Source organism: Tympanuchus pallidicinctus, unplaced genomic scaffold (assembly GCF_026119805.1).
Source record: "Tympanuchus pallidicinctus isolate F22 unplaced genomic scaffold, pur_lepc_1.0 scaffold2, whole genome shotgun sequence".
In the NCBI taxonomy this organism is placed as follows: Eukaryota; Metazoa; Chordata; class Aves; order Galliformes; family Phasianidae; genus Tympanuchus; species Tympanuchus pallidicinctus.
Genome location: NW_026294721.1, coordinates 41,954,155 through 41,973,160, shown reverse-complemented (window position 1 = coordinate 41,973,160; position 19,006 = coordinate 41,954,155). Strand labels below are relative to the sequence as shown.

Genomic DNA, 19,006 nt, shown 5'->3' with positions numbered 1-19,006 from the left:
GGTCCAACCACCTCCAGAGTCTCATTAACTTTGGTTTTTGTTTTAAATTCTTTCCCCCTCCAACAGTTTTTCTTTGCCCTGGACTGCTAAAAGGAGTATACCAGAGCGAACACCTGTTTGAATCCGACCACCAGTCTGGTGCCTGGTGCAAAGACCCGCTGCAGGCGTCTGACAAGATCTACTATATGCCCTGGACGCCTTATCGAACAGACACCCTGACGGAGTACTCCTCCAAGGATGACTTCATCGCTGGGAGGCCAACCACGACCTACAAACTCCCGCACCGAGTGGACGGCACAGGGTTTGTGGTGTACGATGGGGCTTTGTTCTTCAACAAGGAGCGAACCCGAAATATAGTCAAGTTTGACTTGCGGACAAGGATAAAAAGCGGGGAGGCTATCATAGCTAATGCAAATTACCATGACACCTCTCCCTACCGCTGGGGAGGCAAGTCTGATATAGACCTGGCCGTGGATGAGAATGGGCTATGGGTAATCTATGCAACAGAACAAAATAATGGCAAAATAGTCATTAGCCAGTTAAACCCTTATACGTTAAGGATTGAAGGGACGTGGGATACTGCCTATGACAAGAGGTCAGCTTCTAACGCTTTTATGATCTGTGGGATTTTATATGTGGTCAAGTCTGTGTATGAAGATGATGACAATGAAGCCACGGGGAATAAAATAGACTACATATATAACACTGACCAAAGCAAGGATAGCATGGTGGATGTGCCCTTTCCAAACTCCTATCAGTACATTGCTGCTGTGGATTATAATCCCCGGGACAACCTTCTCTACGTATGGAACAACTATCACGTAGTGAAGTATTCCTTGGATTTTGGCCCACTGGACAGCAGAACAGGTAAGGGTTTTAATACTGAAACAAAATCTCAGCTGGGATTTCTATTTTTCTCACAAATTGGGTGTGAAATTGAAACATGATCCTGTGGTAATGATCTGCCTGTGTTTGTAAATTAAGCCCTACTGCAATACCTGTGATGGATGTTCAGACATTAATAAATGCAGAATTTTTTTTTAAATATCTTAGACCATAATGAAACAGAGAAACAGGTAAGCTACCTGTAACTAACCTGAAACAGTCTCCAGATGCCCATGTTCTTTTTTACGTCACAGGAAAAGCAACGCTATTTTCTCCTTAATTGAAGTTTGCTCCATAAATAAGATCATCACCCCTTTTGCAGGAATTTTGACAAAACAAAGCATGGAAGATGCTGTTGCTGCAAACAGCATAGGACAAATTGCAGGCCAGTTTAGATGAGCTAGTTCCATTAACATGAGGGAGCGTCAGCCTTTTACAGAAGCCACTAATTATTGTGAATGTGAGCACCCACAAGTGCATGTCTAGAATCAGGAGAGAAACTGATAACAAAATCTTCCAAAGTGTTGCTTTTTTTCATTTCCTTCAAGTTGCTCTTTTTTCAAAGCATTTAATTCAAGTTTACGTTGTAGAATACTTTCTCCAATAGAGGAACACCCACCCTATCGATCCTCAGAGGATGTCCAGCTTTTCTACGTCTTTTAGTGTCAGAAATTACACTGTTAATTACTCATTTGAGTTACAGTCACTTAAGATTACCATCCTCGTCTTTTTGCAAGTATTGCATTCACAATTGCCACTTGGCTAGTAACATGACTTAGACTTACTGTGGTCATACTTGTTTGATGGTGCAAGAATTTCCAAACTGTGCTAAGCCTTTTACACATGGTTATTGCTGTACATAAACTTATTTTAGTCAGAGTTACCAGGTATTTCCTGTGAAGGACCGTGTCTGTAGAGATGCTGAAAAAGGAGTGAGAGAGATGGAAGTAACATAATTTAGATAGTAAACTAGATGATTAGTAGCATTGTTATTTCCAAACTATTCTTTTTTGATGATGAGAAAGACTAAGAGTGGTTCAAATTGCCAGAAGAGGAGTAGAGATGAGCTTTTCTTTTCCTACATACATACTGTCATCCACACTTGAAAAAGATGCTGAAAGAAACTGAGGATATGAAAATCTGAGGATAGGTGGAATAGAGGTAGTAATCGAGCAAGGAATTTCCAATTTTGATACAAAAATGTAAGGAAGACAAGAAGGATTTCTGGAAGAACTAAATGAATGAGCCTGGGTTAAGGGAAGAGTGGGGATCCTTTCAATGATTTTGACCTCTGCAAGATCTAAAATGAGCAAGAAATGAACTAACACTTTTCATTCTCCCAACATAATGATGAGCATGTACTTTCTGAGTAGTGGAGTGAAGCAGAGCAATTTGTGAGTTATTGGTTATCCTCAAGGAGTGAAAATCAATTCCATCCCTCCTATTTCACAGGATTTCTCTCTTTTTCAATGATTCATTTGCAGATATTACAGTGGACTCTCTACTGCCTCTTTTTCAAGTACTGACTGTTTTCAGTAATAGAATCTTTAAAAAAAATCTTTTTAAATCTTTTAAAAAAGCCATTTTCAATGAAAAACTCAAATTTTGCACTTTTTTTTTTTTTTTTGTAAAAAAAATAAGTACCTTCCCATCCCGTTTTCCTAGCAGAGTCTAAGCTAATGAGATGGGAGGGCAGATGAAAATCTTGTGGAGGGCTGGGAATGTCAGCATAAGACTTTGAGTTATTCCATGTCATGCTGTTTGGCTGGGATTTCAATTCCCTTTGATTTCACCAGTGTTTGGGTGGGAATTTAAAACCCACCATCCTCTGAAATGAAAAGCTGAAGTAGGTTTTGGCTTTGGATGTTGGAAAAAGAGGGTTAAGTTGATGTCAGGGAATCTGGTAAGCCTTCTTGTTCCTTTTGTACGCTTTTTATAGCTTTGCAACGTGGACACAAAGCTGAATTTTACATGCCTTTCTTTTCTCTGAAAATTGCTGAAATTGTCTGTTTGGCAGAACTGCATTGGTGTGCCTTTACCTCACTGCTATATAGATTTGCAGGACTTTTGTAAGAAGGCTGCACTGACAGAAAGTGAAATCCTTGATTTGACAGGTCGAATGGGGTTGAGGCACTTCAAAGCAAAGGAGAATGCATTTGCAGAGGGAGTTCAATCCTCCATTACCTGCACAGCCTGATGAGGGGGAACATTATTTTACTAGTTAGTCAAGTGAAACCACTGGTTTTGAGTTGGATAGGGGAGCAAATACTTGTTTAACATTTAATTCTTTTCAAAAGAGAGAAGCTGGTAGACAAGGTCTGTGTGACTCTTTCTCATAGAATCATTAAGGTTGGACAAGAAACACCAATCCATCCCCACCATGCCCATATCTCCACGTTTCCTCAACACCTCCAGGTTTGGTGACTTCACCACCTCCCTGGGCACCCTCTGTCAATGCATCAACACTCTTTCTGAGAAGATTTTTTTCCTAATATCCAGCCTGAATGTCCCCTTAAGGATCCAACGAAACACATTTTTTGGCTAATGTGAAATTTCATGCTGAATTTCTTTATATATAAGCAATATACTTGTAACTATGTGGCTGGATTAAACCCGCCATGAGTCCTCCAACAAAGAGCGGGACAGGAGCCTGTGTAACACTGGGAAAGCGGTGAAAACCTAGGAAATATTTTTAGATTCCTCTTTTAACTTATTTTCACAAACAGCAGATTGTTGATACATTTTTCCCTTCTCTTTTAAAATTGCTATAGCTTCTCAGTTCCTTTAGAAAGGGTGACGTTCAAAGAGAGAATGCATTTTGCAGCTATTTTCTATAGCATTACAGCTTGAGTAGCAAAATATGTAAACAATATTTGCTTAATTAGAAAATAAAAGATTGTAAAATTGATGGGTCAAGGAAATTGGTTGTTAAAAAGCAGTTAAGGGTGAAGTTTTAAAAACAGAGCTCTTAAAGCCAAAAATTGATTGTTACAGGCAAAGTAATATATTTAGCAGCCTAAATAGCCAGTTAACGTGTTTGAAACATATTTGAAATCTCTGGTATCGTACATTTCGAGAATATGGGAAATAAAAAACAGGTGCTAGAGGCTCCAGATCACTTAGACTCAAACATTTTCAGTCTTTTCCCAGACCATCCAGGGAAAAAAGGCAGCAGGAGTCTTTTTTCTTATAGGAAAGGCAGGAATCATATCCTCTCACTCTTCACGGCGATTAAACATTTTCTGTGCATTTTAATTAAAGGCCTATTTGTGCAGGTAGGTTTGGTACACACTTGAGATCTTCACTGTCACAGAGCTTTCCCAGGCCCTTGTTTGCAAAAATTGGGCTTTTATATCTCACTGTAAATGAGTGTCAAAATCTGGAGTTTCTGTGCTTAGCTTTGGTATCAGCCCCCTCAGCAGGGCACACGCATTCCATTCCCTGGGCAGCTGCAGTAACATCTCTTCCTAAATTGGCACCAGGATGAGGACACAACTTGCACGTCCTGGCAGTGACACACAGTGCCACAGAGCTCTTTGCAGGCATGCAGGTATCAGAGATGGAACCTTGGGGACAAAAGTGCTGCAAGGCCATGGCTGTTTGTTGCTGGTTAAGCTCTGCTTAAGCTACTGGCTGTTCCCTGTGGCAGGATGGAAAATGCAGACATCCTGCTTTTGAAGAGATGTTCAGTTTTTCCCATGTAAGTTCTGTTCAGGAGACCCTGGAAATGTGTTATTGGCTGCTAATGGATGTATGATGTTAATAAATAAATGTGCCCTATCTGTGAGGAAGATAGTGACTTGATATACGACTTGTAATGCAGCCTCTTTGCACTTAAGTGGCTTTCGTATACTGTAAATTAACCCTGCAAACTGCCAGCCTGGTGATGAAATGTGATACGAAGCTTCCATCCGTATCTGCGATACTTTAAAAACCTCAGAGAGTGCCCATCAAACTTTCATCCTTCACATTTGCCTTCAGTATCTCAGGATGCTCTCTTGACATGTGACTGCATCCATTTTATTCAGGAAGGGTGGTGGTTTCTTCTCCTAAAGCAGTTTTACAATGCAGATAAGGTGAACCCTCTGTCCTTATAATATGCTAATTAAGTGCATTTGTGTCTTGGGTAAAAGATGTGGCGGGATGGTGATGAATAAGAACTTTAAACACATATGACACCTCGTTAAAATGTAATTTTCACATCATAAATCTGAGGCCTTTACTTTGACAGCTGAGTAATGTGGATAGTGGGCAGAGGATCTTGAACGTTTCAAAGCTGTCACGTGCTAATAGGTAGCTGGAAGAGGCTTCCTGCGCTGCTTGCCTTTAATGCCGCTCAGCCCTGCCTGGGAAATGCATCAGAAGGGCTGCCCAATCTTAAATCCCACTTGTGCACAGGATATGAATTGCTATTGCTCTGTGATCCCATTGCGATAAGATATGCTTAGCATCTCGGAAGATTCGGGCTGCATTTTAAAAGGCCAGCTGAGCCTTTTTGATGAGCGGCTTCTCCTGGCAGACAGGGGACGGTTTTGGGGAGCTGCTGAGTGTTTAATTGCAGCTTCTCCTGTGTTTTTATTTTCCAGTTGCTTTCTTCCCACCTAGGAGCATCCCCCAGCTCTCTCACTCCTGTTCCTCTTGGTTGCTTACAGTGACAGCTGCTGGCTGCACAGTGTTGCTAGAAGTTTGCAGAGATCAACCCTTGCTTTCAGCAGCTTTTGCAAACTCACATTGTGAACTGGAGTCCTGGCTTTTATCTTCCAATATTTGCCCATATATGCCTGTCACACTTTTTTATAAATATTTCAGTCTCCTTTTTGCTATTCATGATAGAAAGATGTGGCTGAGTATGGAGGTGAAGGAAAGCAGCGTGGGGACACTGCATCTTTTCTAACAAAGCTGGCATCTCAGCCTATGTTAGTTGGCCAGCCAGTACCCTAGGCTTAGAAGGAGAGGAGGGTGTTTCACCTGACCAGGGTACACGGGGATCCAGAAGGGCATGAATGACATTTGTTCACCAGTTTGAGGCCTGAGCTATCTGTTCATTTTTGTCCTGTTTAATTTTTTCCCCTTTATAAAGCAGTACTTGGTTAAAAAATAGCAAAGTATCAAACCACTGGATGCTTTTCAAAAAGCAATGTTTGCCCGTGGCCATAAAATCTGAGTTCTTTATCTTCTTACAATAAATAAATAAATAAATAAGCACACTAAAAAGCAAGATTTCTCAGCTTCAAAACCCTCTCTTTCTGGAAAAATTTCATAAATATTAATGCTGTTTGTTTAGCACAATGAGAGTATCTTCAGTGCCTCTCCAGTAGAGATAGATATGTGGTTGCTCCCTCCTCCTACATAAATGCTATACTCCTCTCAGTGGGTGTGGAACAGGAGAGAGCCTGGCCATGCAGAACAGCCCTTGTATTCCTATATAAGCCAGCCTGGAAAGATGGTACAGCAGGCTTTAACCCATCAGGGAACAGTTCTGGGCTGCTGATGTGCCTCTTTGGAGATCAGCCATCCCTGTTGCAAACCAAATGTGAATTTTTCATGAAATCTGCAGGCAAGTCACACCTCTGAGTCCCCACAGGCCAGGAAACACAGGAATGCAAGCTGGGCTTTGTGGCTGGGCTGATGGCTTGATGTAGGGAAAGGGCAGCGAGAGACAAATGATGAAGCGAAACTTCACTTTCAAGCTTCAAAACAAAAGGAGGCTGGTGATTTTTGCACTTCATAATCCTGTCAAACACCAGGAGGGGAAAAGCATGTTGCCAAGAACATGTCTGAGAAGCTGAAGCAGCTGTTGTGGCAGGAAGCATAGGATGTACTGTGGCAGATAGTGGGGTGATAGCAGAGAGAAAGACACATTAACTGTGGATGAAGGATAGCAGCTTTCCTCTTCTGTGGTGAGCTGTTCTGCTTCAGGACTCAGCCTGGAGCTGAAATTAATTGTCTTTTCATTAAGTTTGAGACCACCAGGTTATTGCATTGCCATCCACCACAGCTTCTCTGTCTGATGAAAATCCTCTGCACCAAACCCAGTTATGTCAGAGGCAAGTGTTGGTTGGAGCTGTGTGAAATAAGTGGCATGGAGCAAACAAATGAGGGACTGCATCATGAACCAGAGAAACTTTGGGAGTATTAGAGATTTACATTGGCTTTTTATCAACAAATGTGTGATGTAACACTTGGCCAGCAGGTTTCTCTGGTTTGTCTGTGAGGAAGGAGATCTGTACATGGTTCGAGGGTTCAGATTCCAGGAGATCCATTCTTGAGCTGCCACATTTGCCATCTCTTCTCCTCTCACTCTGAAAGAGGATTATAATCTGCCAGGCTTCTTCTCAAGGTAATACCCTCTCAACCTACATGATATTTTTGCACCTAATTCCTCGTGGCTTTCACCATGGCATGCAAACAGTCTGTGCTCCCTGCAGCTCTGCTCTTGTGTGGCTACAGAGCCACTAACCTGGCTCAGGGCATGGGGACGTGGCCCCTTATTTCATGGTTGGATTAGATTATTTTAGTGAACTTTTCCGACCTTAATGATTCTGTGATTCTATGTGGCACCTTGGGGTTTTGCTACTGTTTTTTTTTTCCATGATCAGCCCTTTTCCTGCTCCCCACTGAAAATACCTCCACCATGGCTCTCCTTGCATGTCTGCCGCTGATTGTGTTTGTTCTGAAAATGAATACTGTAATATTTTTAGCGCCACTTATTAAGACTTGTCTCTTGAAGCCTCGTTCAACATTTCTAATTAACTTCTTCGATGCTGCCAGTGCTCTGCAGTGCTGCCATGCCAGCTTTTCTTTCCTCTTCTTCACTAAGCAGACTGAGGAGGGGATCATAGAATCATTAAAGTTGGAAAAGGCTACTAAAATCATCTAGTCTAGCCATCAACCCATCACCACGTGCCCGTTACTCATGAATGTCCTGATCTTTTCTGTTCGGAATCAAAGCAAATAGAGAATGCACTGGATGCTCTTCAGACTGCTTGTCTTGGCACTCAAAGAGGGGTAAACCACAAAATTACTGAGCTTTTACGAGGGTCTTTACTGAGTCCCTTGACTCCAGGAAGTTGTGCAACTCCTCATCCTTCTGATGTGACAGCAAGTAATTTTCCAAACTCTTGAAGCACAATTATAGGTACAAAAAGTACCCAAAGTGTATACTAGGAGTGGAAAGGGGTCAGCCTTACCCTCAGAAATCTGGCTGAACTCTCATGGTGGAGTTGGATTGATGGCTTGATTGTAGAAAAATTCTTGTATTTAGGTTGAACGCGTAGAAAAAGTGAGGTAGTTTGTGAGGTAGTTTGTAGATCTCTGTATTTTTGGAGAAATGGGACCAGCCATGAAGGGCTGTGAAATGCTAGTCAGCGATGCTTTCAACAGCCTGGCATGGGAAGATTGGCAAAGCCTAGAAAAAAGAGATAACATACATTTTGAAACGCACCTTCTTGAAGTGCATTTTGGCATAGTGACTACGTAAAGTCAAGAGACTTTGTAACGAAGAAAGGAAGAGTAAAACAGTGCCCATTTGTTTTGGGTGAGCAGTCTGCCAGGCGAGTGTGGGCAAAGGTTAATACAAAAAAAAAAAAAAGTTTCTGGAACAAAATCCCTAAGCTCTTGCGGTGCCATTATTCAGCTAAATCCTCTGAAGCTGGTGTGAGTCTGGGCTTGGGCTTCAGGAGCGAGAAGGAATTGCACTTTGTCAGTGAAAGGCTTTTTAGCCTCCTGATTTGTGTTGAAAGCACCAGAAGAGGATAATATAAATTGTAAGCTGGAACAAACAGGGACTGTCCGTATACATTGAAGTCACAGTATCTGTCCTACATTTTTACATTGAAAAGGTTTTTTTCAAGAATATGCTTATGATTGGGGGGCAAAGCAGATGATGAAGGCTTAGCTGAAAGAGACGTGTCCATTAAAACAACGTAGCGATTGTTCTCTGTAACAGGATTTCTTCACTGTAACAGGATTTTTGCTTGATTAAAATGCGCTGAGAGGAAACAGGTCTTAAGGCAAATTTCACTGAAAGATAGGATTCAGTTTAAAAGGACTGACACTGAATAAGTAAACTGGGTGTTTCATGTTACAAACCTGCTAGGTTCTGTATTCTCACAGTACTGGCTGCTTCAGACTTAGAAAAGGTTGGAGGAAAGGAAGAAAAGAAACATCAGAACTAAAAACTGCAGAATTTATACACTGGCCATGAGAGGAGATGGGAAAATCAGCTGCCTTTATCCCCGTCTGAGTATGCTTAATGGGGTGCCATTCATGCTTGCTTCAAATAGCTGGAATGAATTAGCACAGCCCCTGGAGATACCAAGCATCAGGCAGCTCTGCAATGTTTTGCATCTGTTGGTGTTTAAGATGGACATAGGGAAGGGGTCAAGGGAGTGTTGTGCTGAGAAAGAGAAAATATAAAGAAGACAACAAGTATAGATGTGCCAACAGGGATGAGGAACTTCTTTGTGAGTTTGCAGCACCTTCCCAACATTCTGTGTGAAGAACTTTTGTGAGCTTCCATGTATTGGCCTCACATTCATTTGTCTCCCTGACCGCATTAACTTATTTCATCTCTCTCAAGCACGCATGAAGGATGCTGAGGATAGCCAGGATGGATCAGCTTAAACTCACATGGTGTTTGGAGCCCTTGTACTGCTGAATTAAGCAAAGGACCAGTAATGGTGGTGTGAGTGCTGAGGCTCCAGCATGGAGGGCAGCATGAAAAAGAAAATGAGGGGATTTTTTTAAAAATAGTAAAAAAGTAGTAAAATAGTATTTGCTTAACAGTGGCATATGTACACAGTACAGGGACCCTTGCTGACAACAATGAATATTTTTTACTCTCTCCATCTAAGCATATGATTTTCTCACTGGACAGTGACTGCCAAGTATTTTATTACTGCAGTATTATTTTACTAGCTATTCACAAGGAATATCCTTGGAGAACCTGGAAGGGCTTTATTGGTAAAAGTGCTGTTGTCCTCAGCACAGCAAGGATCTGGACAAGTGAGGAATGCCAGCAACTGAAATAAAAGCCAAGGTGGAAAGTGCTCGGGAAAGTTCCTGATGTATTCACACTGTTTAAGATGCAGATTCATCCAATATTGAGTTAGGAGAGGTGCCTCTACTTGGTGCCTTACTTGTAAACAAAAGCTTTCTTTGCAGATAAATGACAAAAACCTCCTCCTGAGCTCCTAAATGAAGCTTTCGGATAGCCTAAAACTGGATAGTCAGAACGTGGTGTGTTGTGCAAGGCTGCTGTAATGTGTTCTTTTCATATAAATGAGTTTAAATTGACTCTGGTATGAAGAGTAGAACAGAGAATTAAATTAGATTAATAGATTTTTTAAGACCAGAAGGGACCATTAGCTCATTTAGTCTGACCTCTGTAATGCATTCGATTGGATTTCATCCGCTTCCTCTTGTAGTGAGCCTAATGACTTGACGTTAACTAAAGTGTGTCTTCCAGAAGGGCACCCAGCCTCCAGGAGACAATCAGTGTGTCACTTCTCATGACGCATTTCTTGTATAGGAATTCTCTGCCAGGTTACTGAGGTAAAATAATATTTGCATTGGAAATGCTAGGTTGTATGCCCAGCCTTTTGAGTCCTATTGTGCCTCTTTATATCGTATGTAACAAAAAAAAAATCACACATCTGCTTGAGTTACACTTATACCTCACTCACCCAGTCTCAGGAGGGTGCTTTCTACAGGAGTTACTGGTAGGTAACTCCTACCTTGAGGATGTTAGAAAATTGTTACGTAGAGTGAGAAATTCCTGAACAGTCTGAGGAAACAAACAATTCACTGGCAGCAGAAAAGTAGCTTGCTGGGCACTGAAAACAGGGAAAGAGCCTCCTTCTTTTCAGATTTGTACTTTATGGTGAACATTGCTAAATGCTTCTGTAAACTCTGTTTTTTAATTAGAGGAAATTACCAGTCTGCAGCGCTCGCATACTGCTCTCTTAATGCCACTTCCATTTTCATTTGAACCAGAGTTGGTAGGGAATGACATTTAAACCTTGGAGTTTGTCATCAAGTTCTAATTTTCTCGTTGATGAGAACATCTGTCCATTGGAAAGGGCAAAAGCTTGTTCCAGCAGTTTTTCCATAAGGTAATGGAAGATTTACTTCCAAATGTTTTTTTTTCTTATTGTTGGTTTGATTTTATTGCCTTTTGTTTTTCACTTTTTTTTTTTTTTTTTTTTTTTTTTTTTTGGCAGTCTGTATTTACACTGAGTAAACGATGGTGATGCAAAGAAGTGAACCATAGAGAATAGAAGAAGCACTTTGGGAAACAGTCATTAAATTGTATCGAGGGCATGGTCATACTAGGTTTTTCACAACAAAATATATCCATGTGTTCTTGTGGAAAGAGGTTATCGTTTTCTTAATATGTAAATATGTACTGGGGGCACAAAAAAAAGTCTTAATTCAAATTATTATAATGTGGAAGTCCTGTCTTCCTTTGCCAGTGAAATTTGTTACCATAGTGCATTTGGACATCATCACCTCAATGTATTTGTCAGTAGAGGCATCAATTGTAGCCAAGGAGAAGAAGCCCAAATGATGCTGAAATGGTGTGGGGGCTAACTGGTGTACAGGGTGATGACAGTGGGAGTTTTGTGCTGCTGATCTCCATGCAAACTGCTCTGTATGTTGAAGGCAGAAAGCTCCATCACCTTGCTCATGGGCTTATGCATGTCCATAAACTTGCCTTCCTAGTTACTTCTAGACTGGGGGAACATGGGAGGAAGTTATGGTAAATGCTGCTTTCTGTGTATCATAAGACTATCTGTGACAATTATAAATCTCTGTCCTCCATTTGCCTCCTCTGCCCATCTCCATGTGTTTTGCGTGAAGGGAAATCTTTTTCTGATGTCGTATATAAAAGAAGGGAACATCAAAAGAGGATGGTTTAGGCAGTCTTCTTTCCCACTTGAAAATTTCAGAAAGCAAACTGATATTTCAGCTTGAGATGGGCCCAAAACTAGAAAAAAATGGAGATGGGAGGTTTTTAGTTTTATGCAATTTTTTAATGCGTGTGGTGAAGCCTCTGAAGATGATGCTTCCCAGAGCTGGCAGGACTCATGGAGGAGACATCTCTGAGACTTTCAGTAAAAGTGTACTTGCGTGCATGTATCTATTTATGTAGAAACCTGTGAGAAGGTCCCCTGGATATTTCTGTTGGGGATGCTGATGTTATCTTGTCCTCTTAGCATCCTAATAAGGTTCAGATGTCATTGATTCTAGAGATCTGTTTTTACCTATTCTAGACTCGGCTGCATGTCACTCTTCTACTACAAGAGATTGATCTTTGTTTTTTTTTTTTAAGGTTTTTTTTTTTTCCTTGAATTGCATATTTAACAATAAAAATGGATGATGATCTATTCCTAGCTGAGTCTCCAAGGGATGCAACTGTTTCTCATTATAAAGGGGGAAAAAAAAGTAATTAAATTTTAATTATTTTTCCCTTTTGCCCAAATATCTTCACACGGTGCAAATTAAATAAAATTATTTAACCATGACAAGCACTTCTGCCAATTAATCCCTGAGAAGTGGAACTGGAAAATGTATGCCACACGCATGCAGGCAGTCACACACAGATGCCTGGAAAAAGAAACCCAAAGGAGTCTGAGATGAGCACGAGTTAAGTAGCCCAGCGGAGCCACGGATGAAAGTTTAAGCGACAGTGACGTCCATTGGCAAGCTGGCCTGAGCTCTTTGCAGCTTCCCTTCTGATACTCTGAAGAATCCTTTTCCCTTCTGGCTTAAGAGCTAAAGATTAATTGAAGTTCAAGAACTCAGTATTTCTAGTAGGCTTTATACTGAAATTTAAGATGGGTAATTTAACTTGGAATTGATTTTTTTTCTTCAATTTGAGCTTTTAGTATGTGCATATTTTTGTCTCGGCTGCACTTGGGTTTCCTGAATTAGAGGCAAGATTACTAAAAGATATTCATTAGACAAGCGTGTTTATTAACAACATAAAGATCATTCTACTGAATGCCTGAAAAATACATCTAGTTATTAAAGAAGAAATTTTTCAGGCAATTTCAAAGCATTAGGGAAAAAAATTCATCTTCCCAGATTTCTATATAGCTTGATTCATTATCTACTGATATACATTGTGCTTTTTTCTTTATGGGCGGTGTTTCAAGGTCAGAGTTATCTTCATTTCTAAATAGCAGCTGAAAAACCTGCCTTGAAGTCCATGGCTGTGTCATGGAAGCAGCTCTTCTCCAGAAAGATGTCATCCTGCATCTGTAGGGTGGTGCAGATGCCTCTTGGAGGGACATCTGCAGGGCCCTTGGACTTGTTTGGAAGAAGCCGCATCCACATCTTTGAGATTTTAATTTAGGTCTGTTTGGTATTGAGACTTCATCTTTTGGCAGCTGAAATCAGACATGGAGCATAGACTGCTCTGCAGCTAATGCTGGAGGAAGTACTATCAACAGTAAGTTGTACACATTTTATGTAAATATATATGTGTGTGTGTGTCTGTATAGAGAGAGAGATTTGTGCGTTGATTAGATATGTTTGAAAAAGTAGAGTTTGCAAGCTGGCTCAGTTGCCAAGGTGATTTAACTAAATATACTTTTGTTCTCACAGAAGGCAGGGACATACTTGCTGCTTTACAGACAGAAGATTTTTGTATTTTGTGGGCGTGTGGTTTTTTTTCTTCTTGATGGAATCTTTTATAAGCAATGAATGTGCTCTGCTAGATACAAGCATTTGGTAGGATTCCCTGACTTTAGTCAGACATCAAGATGCTATGCAGAACAAATTGTTTGATTCCCCACATCACTCCAAATGCAATGTAAAGATACATTTCTATCACTTTACTAACATTCCAGTCTGTAGAGTCTTTTGGCGAGACTAGTGTGAAGTAGACCTGGGGCAAAGTAGAAGCAGTCGTGGGCTCTGTTGGATAAGATGGTGAATCAAGATTAAATGATCTGGGAAAAGGCCTAGGCAGTGGTAAAGGAAGGCTTGGTACTGCAGTTGTGAAGGGATGAGCAGATTTCCTGAACCACCCTACAGTTAGCGAAGTGAAGATACAGTCCAAGTTCTGACACCATAATGCTGTCTTGCATTATGCAGGACAGCACAGGCTCCTAAGCTTGGTGGAAATTCAGAAGCAAAATTTTTCAGGTAGGAAAGGAGTCATCCAGTTGGCAAATGGAGACAGCTGGGACATCACTGCTTGCAGCCTCTTCCTCTAGTAAGGTTAAAGGTTTTTTATGCTGGCCTGGAGCTTAGATGTAGGAAATTGTACATTTAAACCACAGCACAGTAATGCATTGTCATCAGAATGATTTTTTTTGTTTTTTAATGTTGGAAAACGTCCCGGTGGTATAAAATCAAAAGGTTTTGCAGGAAGTTGCGCTTTTGTGGCAGAAAGTATCAAAACAAGTAATTTGGATGCTACTGTTGCCATCAGTAATGTTAAAATATTGTTACCATTAAATTTTAATGTTACATTTAGCATGGACTGTTTTAATATTATCCAAGGGAAAAAAAAAAAGTCAAGTCCTGGGAAACAAAAGAGGTTTGGTTATCTTTGAGTCAGCATCCTCTGAAAATCACACTGCTCCAGGAAGTTCAGCTTTATATTCAAGGTAATAACAAAATAAGGATGCTGCATGTCAGATTTTTTTTTCAGAAGGCGAGTTTCTCTGCTCAGCACTCAGGGTTTGGACTGCTGGCCCTTCAGCCCTGTTGGAGTGATGTAAAGTGCTTGTTGTTGACTTGAGTCTTATATCCTGAACTCATTTCATTTTTTGTCCAAGCAGAGAACCTATGTACTGTAGCTGCCTAGAGAGGATCTACCAAGGAATATTTCCTGACTTTTCTGTCTGACCCTATGGCTATTTTGTGACTCTGCCTTTTTCTTTAGCTTGTAACTTTCCTGTGCTGGTGGCAAATGTTGGAAAATCCCATCACTCCTTGCTAGACTGACCATGGAATTTCATTTGCTTGAATTTTGTTGATCACTGAGTAAGATCAATCATGTACCCTGTATTTTGCTTTGGAGCAAATGGAGCAAGCATAGCAAGTGAATTACTGGGTGATTTATTTATTGGAAATTCTGGGATGGAATCTTTTATCTTCATGAATCTCATGTTTAGGAAGATATTCTAACTACATCCAGTGGTGACATTTGTCTATATAGAAATCAGCGCCTTAACTCTGCACAGAGAGCAAACCTTCATGTTTCACCCTGCATTTGTAATTTCAAGTTAACCAGGATTGTGCTGTGTTTAATTACATACTAAGACAAATCTGCATATTGCATCTCTATTGCTAGATGCAAAGGCTGAGATTCAGCTTCAGGCTCATATAGAAGAATTGGCATTTTGCAGGGGCTGCAGCATGTGCCAGAGTTTGTGATGGTTGGGTGCCTCGTGCTAACAACAAACCAGCAAGGGGAGTTGAGATGTGCATAATGTGGCTGAAAATGTGGAATGCCAGAAGTAGAGACGAGAGTAAGAATTGGCCAGCAGAGCTAGCTGTGAATATGGTCTTTTTTATGAGGCCATCAGTTGTTGCAGAGCTAAGCACAGATGACTTTGGTTAAAAATTAGCCTCAGTGCCTTTCCAGGGTTCCCGAATGAAAGTTTCACTGATATGAAAGGTGCACAGCCTTTTTGCTAGTAGTGCAGGCGTAGTCTTCCTCTTGATGTTCTAGGGCTCTCCTTCATCAACAGCATTTCCTGAATACTTGGAGGTTCATTGTAATTCTAGCTGAGTCATATTTTGCATCCTCAGATGGTTGCATTTTCTCATTTCATTGCACCCCATACTGCACTTATCTTGTAATCTTTTCTGTCCACGTTAGAGCTGTATTGATGGTAGTTAAAATTGAATCCTGGACCTTTGGTCTGAAACCGGGAGACGCAAACCAGATCAAAAAGTGTTTGCTGACATCAAAGTGTGTCTACACAATCTCTACCTGACAGCAGCCTGTCCTCTTGTTATACATACTGATCAGTTCTGAAGTTTCCTATGCCTTCATTTGTCTACAACAATTGTCTTTGCTTAAATATGAGGGGTAGGACTGCTGACCTCAGATGGCCCTACTTTCTTCATGTGGGAAACCTTCTACTCATTAGGAGATCATTATAGATGAAACTGGTGAAATTTTAGTAGATTATCATTAACTTACGGTGATTATGATAGAATGACTGTTTTCCTTTGTCTTCTGTCACTTGAAAATGTAAGATGCCTCAGTTTGTTGAATGGTGCAGACCTTTATAAATGGGATTGAAGATCCGTACCAGCTTCTGATGGTCAGAGGGTAAAGCCAGATATCTGCTCCTCCTCACTCCATCACTTTATTTTTTCCACCTGCCCTTTGCAAAGAAACCTGCTGACTACTGAGAGAGGAGGTCAACACAGATGAAGGTTCTTGTTGGCAGCCAGTCTCCATATCATAAGCTCCTGTGTTGTATTAGAAATCACTGTAAAAGTCTCCGTTTTTGCTTTCCTTAACACTAGCTTCTTCCCAGTTGAATGCAGTTGGTTGCTGTTTGTATTACTGGTCCTGTCCACAGATCCTTCAGCTAGAGTGGCTGGATCTGCAGCTTCTGTGGGAGGATGCAGCCCTGCTTATCACAATGCAGCTGTTTGCACCACCTGAAGATGTGGCTGTTTGACTTGAAAGAGGCCTACCATTTCTGCAACCTCAGGGCATGTAGCTCCTTGCTTGTCTAGTTGCCAGTTTGATCAAAACCTGACTCACTATTTCAAAGATGATTTAGAATCATAGAATTGCTCACGTTGGAAAATACCTTCAAGATCATCAAGTCCAGCCACAACCTAGCCATACTACCCTAACAACCCTCCACTAAATCATGTCCCTGAGCACCACATCCAGTTTCTAAACACATTCAGGAATGGTGACTCAACCACCTCCCCGGGGAGCCTATTCCAGTGCTTAACAACCCTTTCTGTAAAGAAAATTTTCCTGATATCCAACCTAAACCTCCCCTGGCACAACTTGAGGCTGTTTCCCCTCGTCCTGTCACCAGCGAGAGGAGACCAATCCCACGCTCTCTGCAATCACTTTTCAGGTATTGGGAGAGAGCAATAAGGTCTCCCCTCAGCCTCCTCTTCCCTGGACTAAACAACCCCAGTTCCTTCAGTCGCTCCTCATAGGGCATATTCTCCAAGCCCTTCACAAGCCTTGTTGCCCTTGTCTGGACCTGCTCCAGCACTTCCCATTCTCCCCTTATCAATTCTAGCTGTCTCAGTGTTTCTGTGCATGTTTCTGGTGTACACCCTGAGTAGCTGAAACTCATCCCATATCCCCTAATTCATGTTATGGATGTGAGCAGACTTGGGCTGCCCAGACATTTTGGTTGTTTAAAGATATTCCAGTTCCCAACTCATCTCCCTGTGATGGTTTGTCCCACTGAATCTGGCAGAACAAGGCATGTGAGTTCCCGTGCAGAGCTCAGCAGCTTGGCTTTGCTATCAGAGCACCAAGATGCTGGGAATCTGGCACTATGCTCTGCTCCCTTCATTTCCTCAGTGCCTCACAGAAATGCACGTATTTTTGTGAGAACGAGCTCTGCATTTTTGTTCTAAAGTTAAATTTCGGGGCTGTAAATTCTACTCACAGCACTATTGAGCTCGTCTGTATGATTATGGCATATTCAGTTTTGTTTAAAAGTACAAAGGTATTCTTGCATTTCTAAATGGAAAGAAAAGCTTTAAAATACAATTTGTGAAGATCTGGGACATAATAAAGGAATGCCTAAATCCATAATAGCAATTATTTTGGTGGGTTTTATTTGCTTTTGGATTAAAAGAACTGGGATGTAATCTGAGAATTTGGGGGGTGTCTTGAGATTGATTGTGGATTGTCTTTCCAGCACCAACTTTGGAGCAATATCATTTCAAGCTCCTTACAAACCAAGGCTTTGTTTTTCTTTTCTTCTTTCTTTCTTTTTTTTCTTTCTTCTTTTTTTTTTTTTCCCCATTTGTTCTGGGAGCTCTCTAAGCTTGTTCCGGTCATTTGTAACCTTTGCAATCAGTGTGATTGAGGTACCTGGGGAAAATCTGCTTCCCTGCTCATCCAGCTTGTTAAGCAAAAAGTGTAGAATCTACTTTCAATCAGTAGTAAAGATATTTTGTTCCATTCCACTTTTTCCTGTAATTGATCTCTTCTCCTGTTCTCACCCCTTAATAAAATATCCCAGTAGTTTAAATCTTGCAAAAAGCCACCTTTGTCTCAAGTAAAGGGCAGTTTGCAATCTGGCTTCTCATCCACGTGAAAGTAACTGGAAATTTTTGACTGGCTTCTTGAAAAGGAAAATACTTTCAGAGGACTTGCTCCCTCGATGTTGCACTATGGGATTGAATACCAGGGCTCCGTCCTACTGTGAAGGCAACTCTTGTGCTGCTCAGAGATGTGTCAGGTTTTATCTTTGTTTTTTTGTTGTTATTGTTTGTTTTTTTAAGGATTTCCCTCTGCCCTCCCCCATCCTATTTGTTGTCCATTTTTGCCTCTGTTTGAATTGCCTGAAAGTAACAACAGTGTGAATCCACAAATCCAGTAACTTGAGAAGGAAACCCTATATCTAATTAAGTTGTCCCTGCTGGGAAGGACAGTGAAAGATTGAGCTCCTAAAAAAAAGGTTGCCTGTGAGAATGAGCTTAAACTCACTTTGAAACGATAGACTGACACAGGGAGTTGCAAAGCCGCCTTCCTAAGTGACACTTCCCTGCACCTGCAGGGGCCATTGCTTCAGTAGTCGCTGCTACTTCAGTTGAAACTATTATGGCAATCAGAATTGTGATGGCCATTATTACTGAGAGTAGGAATTCGGTCCCAAGGAGCAAACCCAGAAATCATTCCTTCCTTTGAGTAGCATCAAACCATCTAAATGTTATTTGGAATAACCTCAAATGCTATGAGATACAAAACAACAACGACTGAATACAGTTGCTTTGTTCTTTCCCTGATCCAGGGAAGACAAGCACGTATCTATACTCAGCAGTGAGGAAGTCATAATCATTGCTCAGTGTGAAACTAATCCACAGTTTTGAATCCCACATCGTTTTCACAAATATTCAGAAATACTGGTGTTACTTCTTTTCGCAGTTCATGAGA

At 41.0% G+C, this 19,006-nt stretch overlaps 1 protein-coding gene across 11 annotated transcripts in view; it reads left to right on the top strand.

Annotated features, from left to right (window-relative positions):
- The window catches only part of ADGRL3 (adhesion G protein-coupled receptor L3), a 488,842-nt gene that overhangs the window by 313,833 nt on the left and 156,003 nt on the right, over window positions 1–19,006 (top strand). For all 11 annotated transcript variants that reach the window (XM_052682231.1, XM_052682224.1, XM_052682227.1 and 8 more), the window contains exon 6: window positions 67–867. In XM_052682231.1, coding sequence (XP_052538191.1) covers window positions 67–867 — 801 coding nt within the window. The remainder of the gene's footprint in view (window positions 1–66; window positions 868–19,006) is intronic.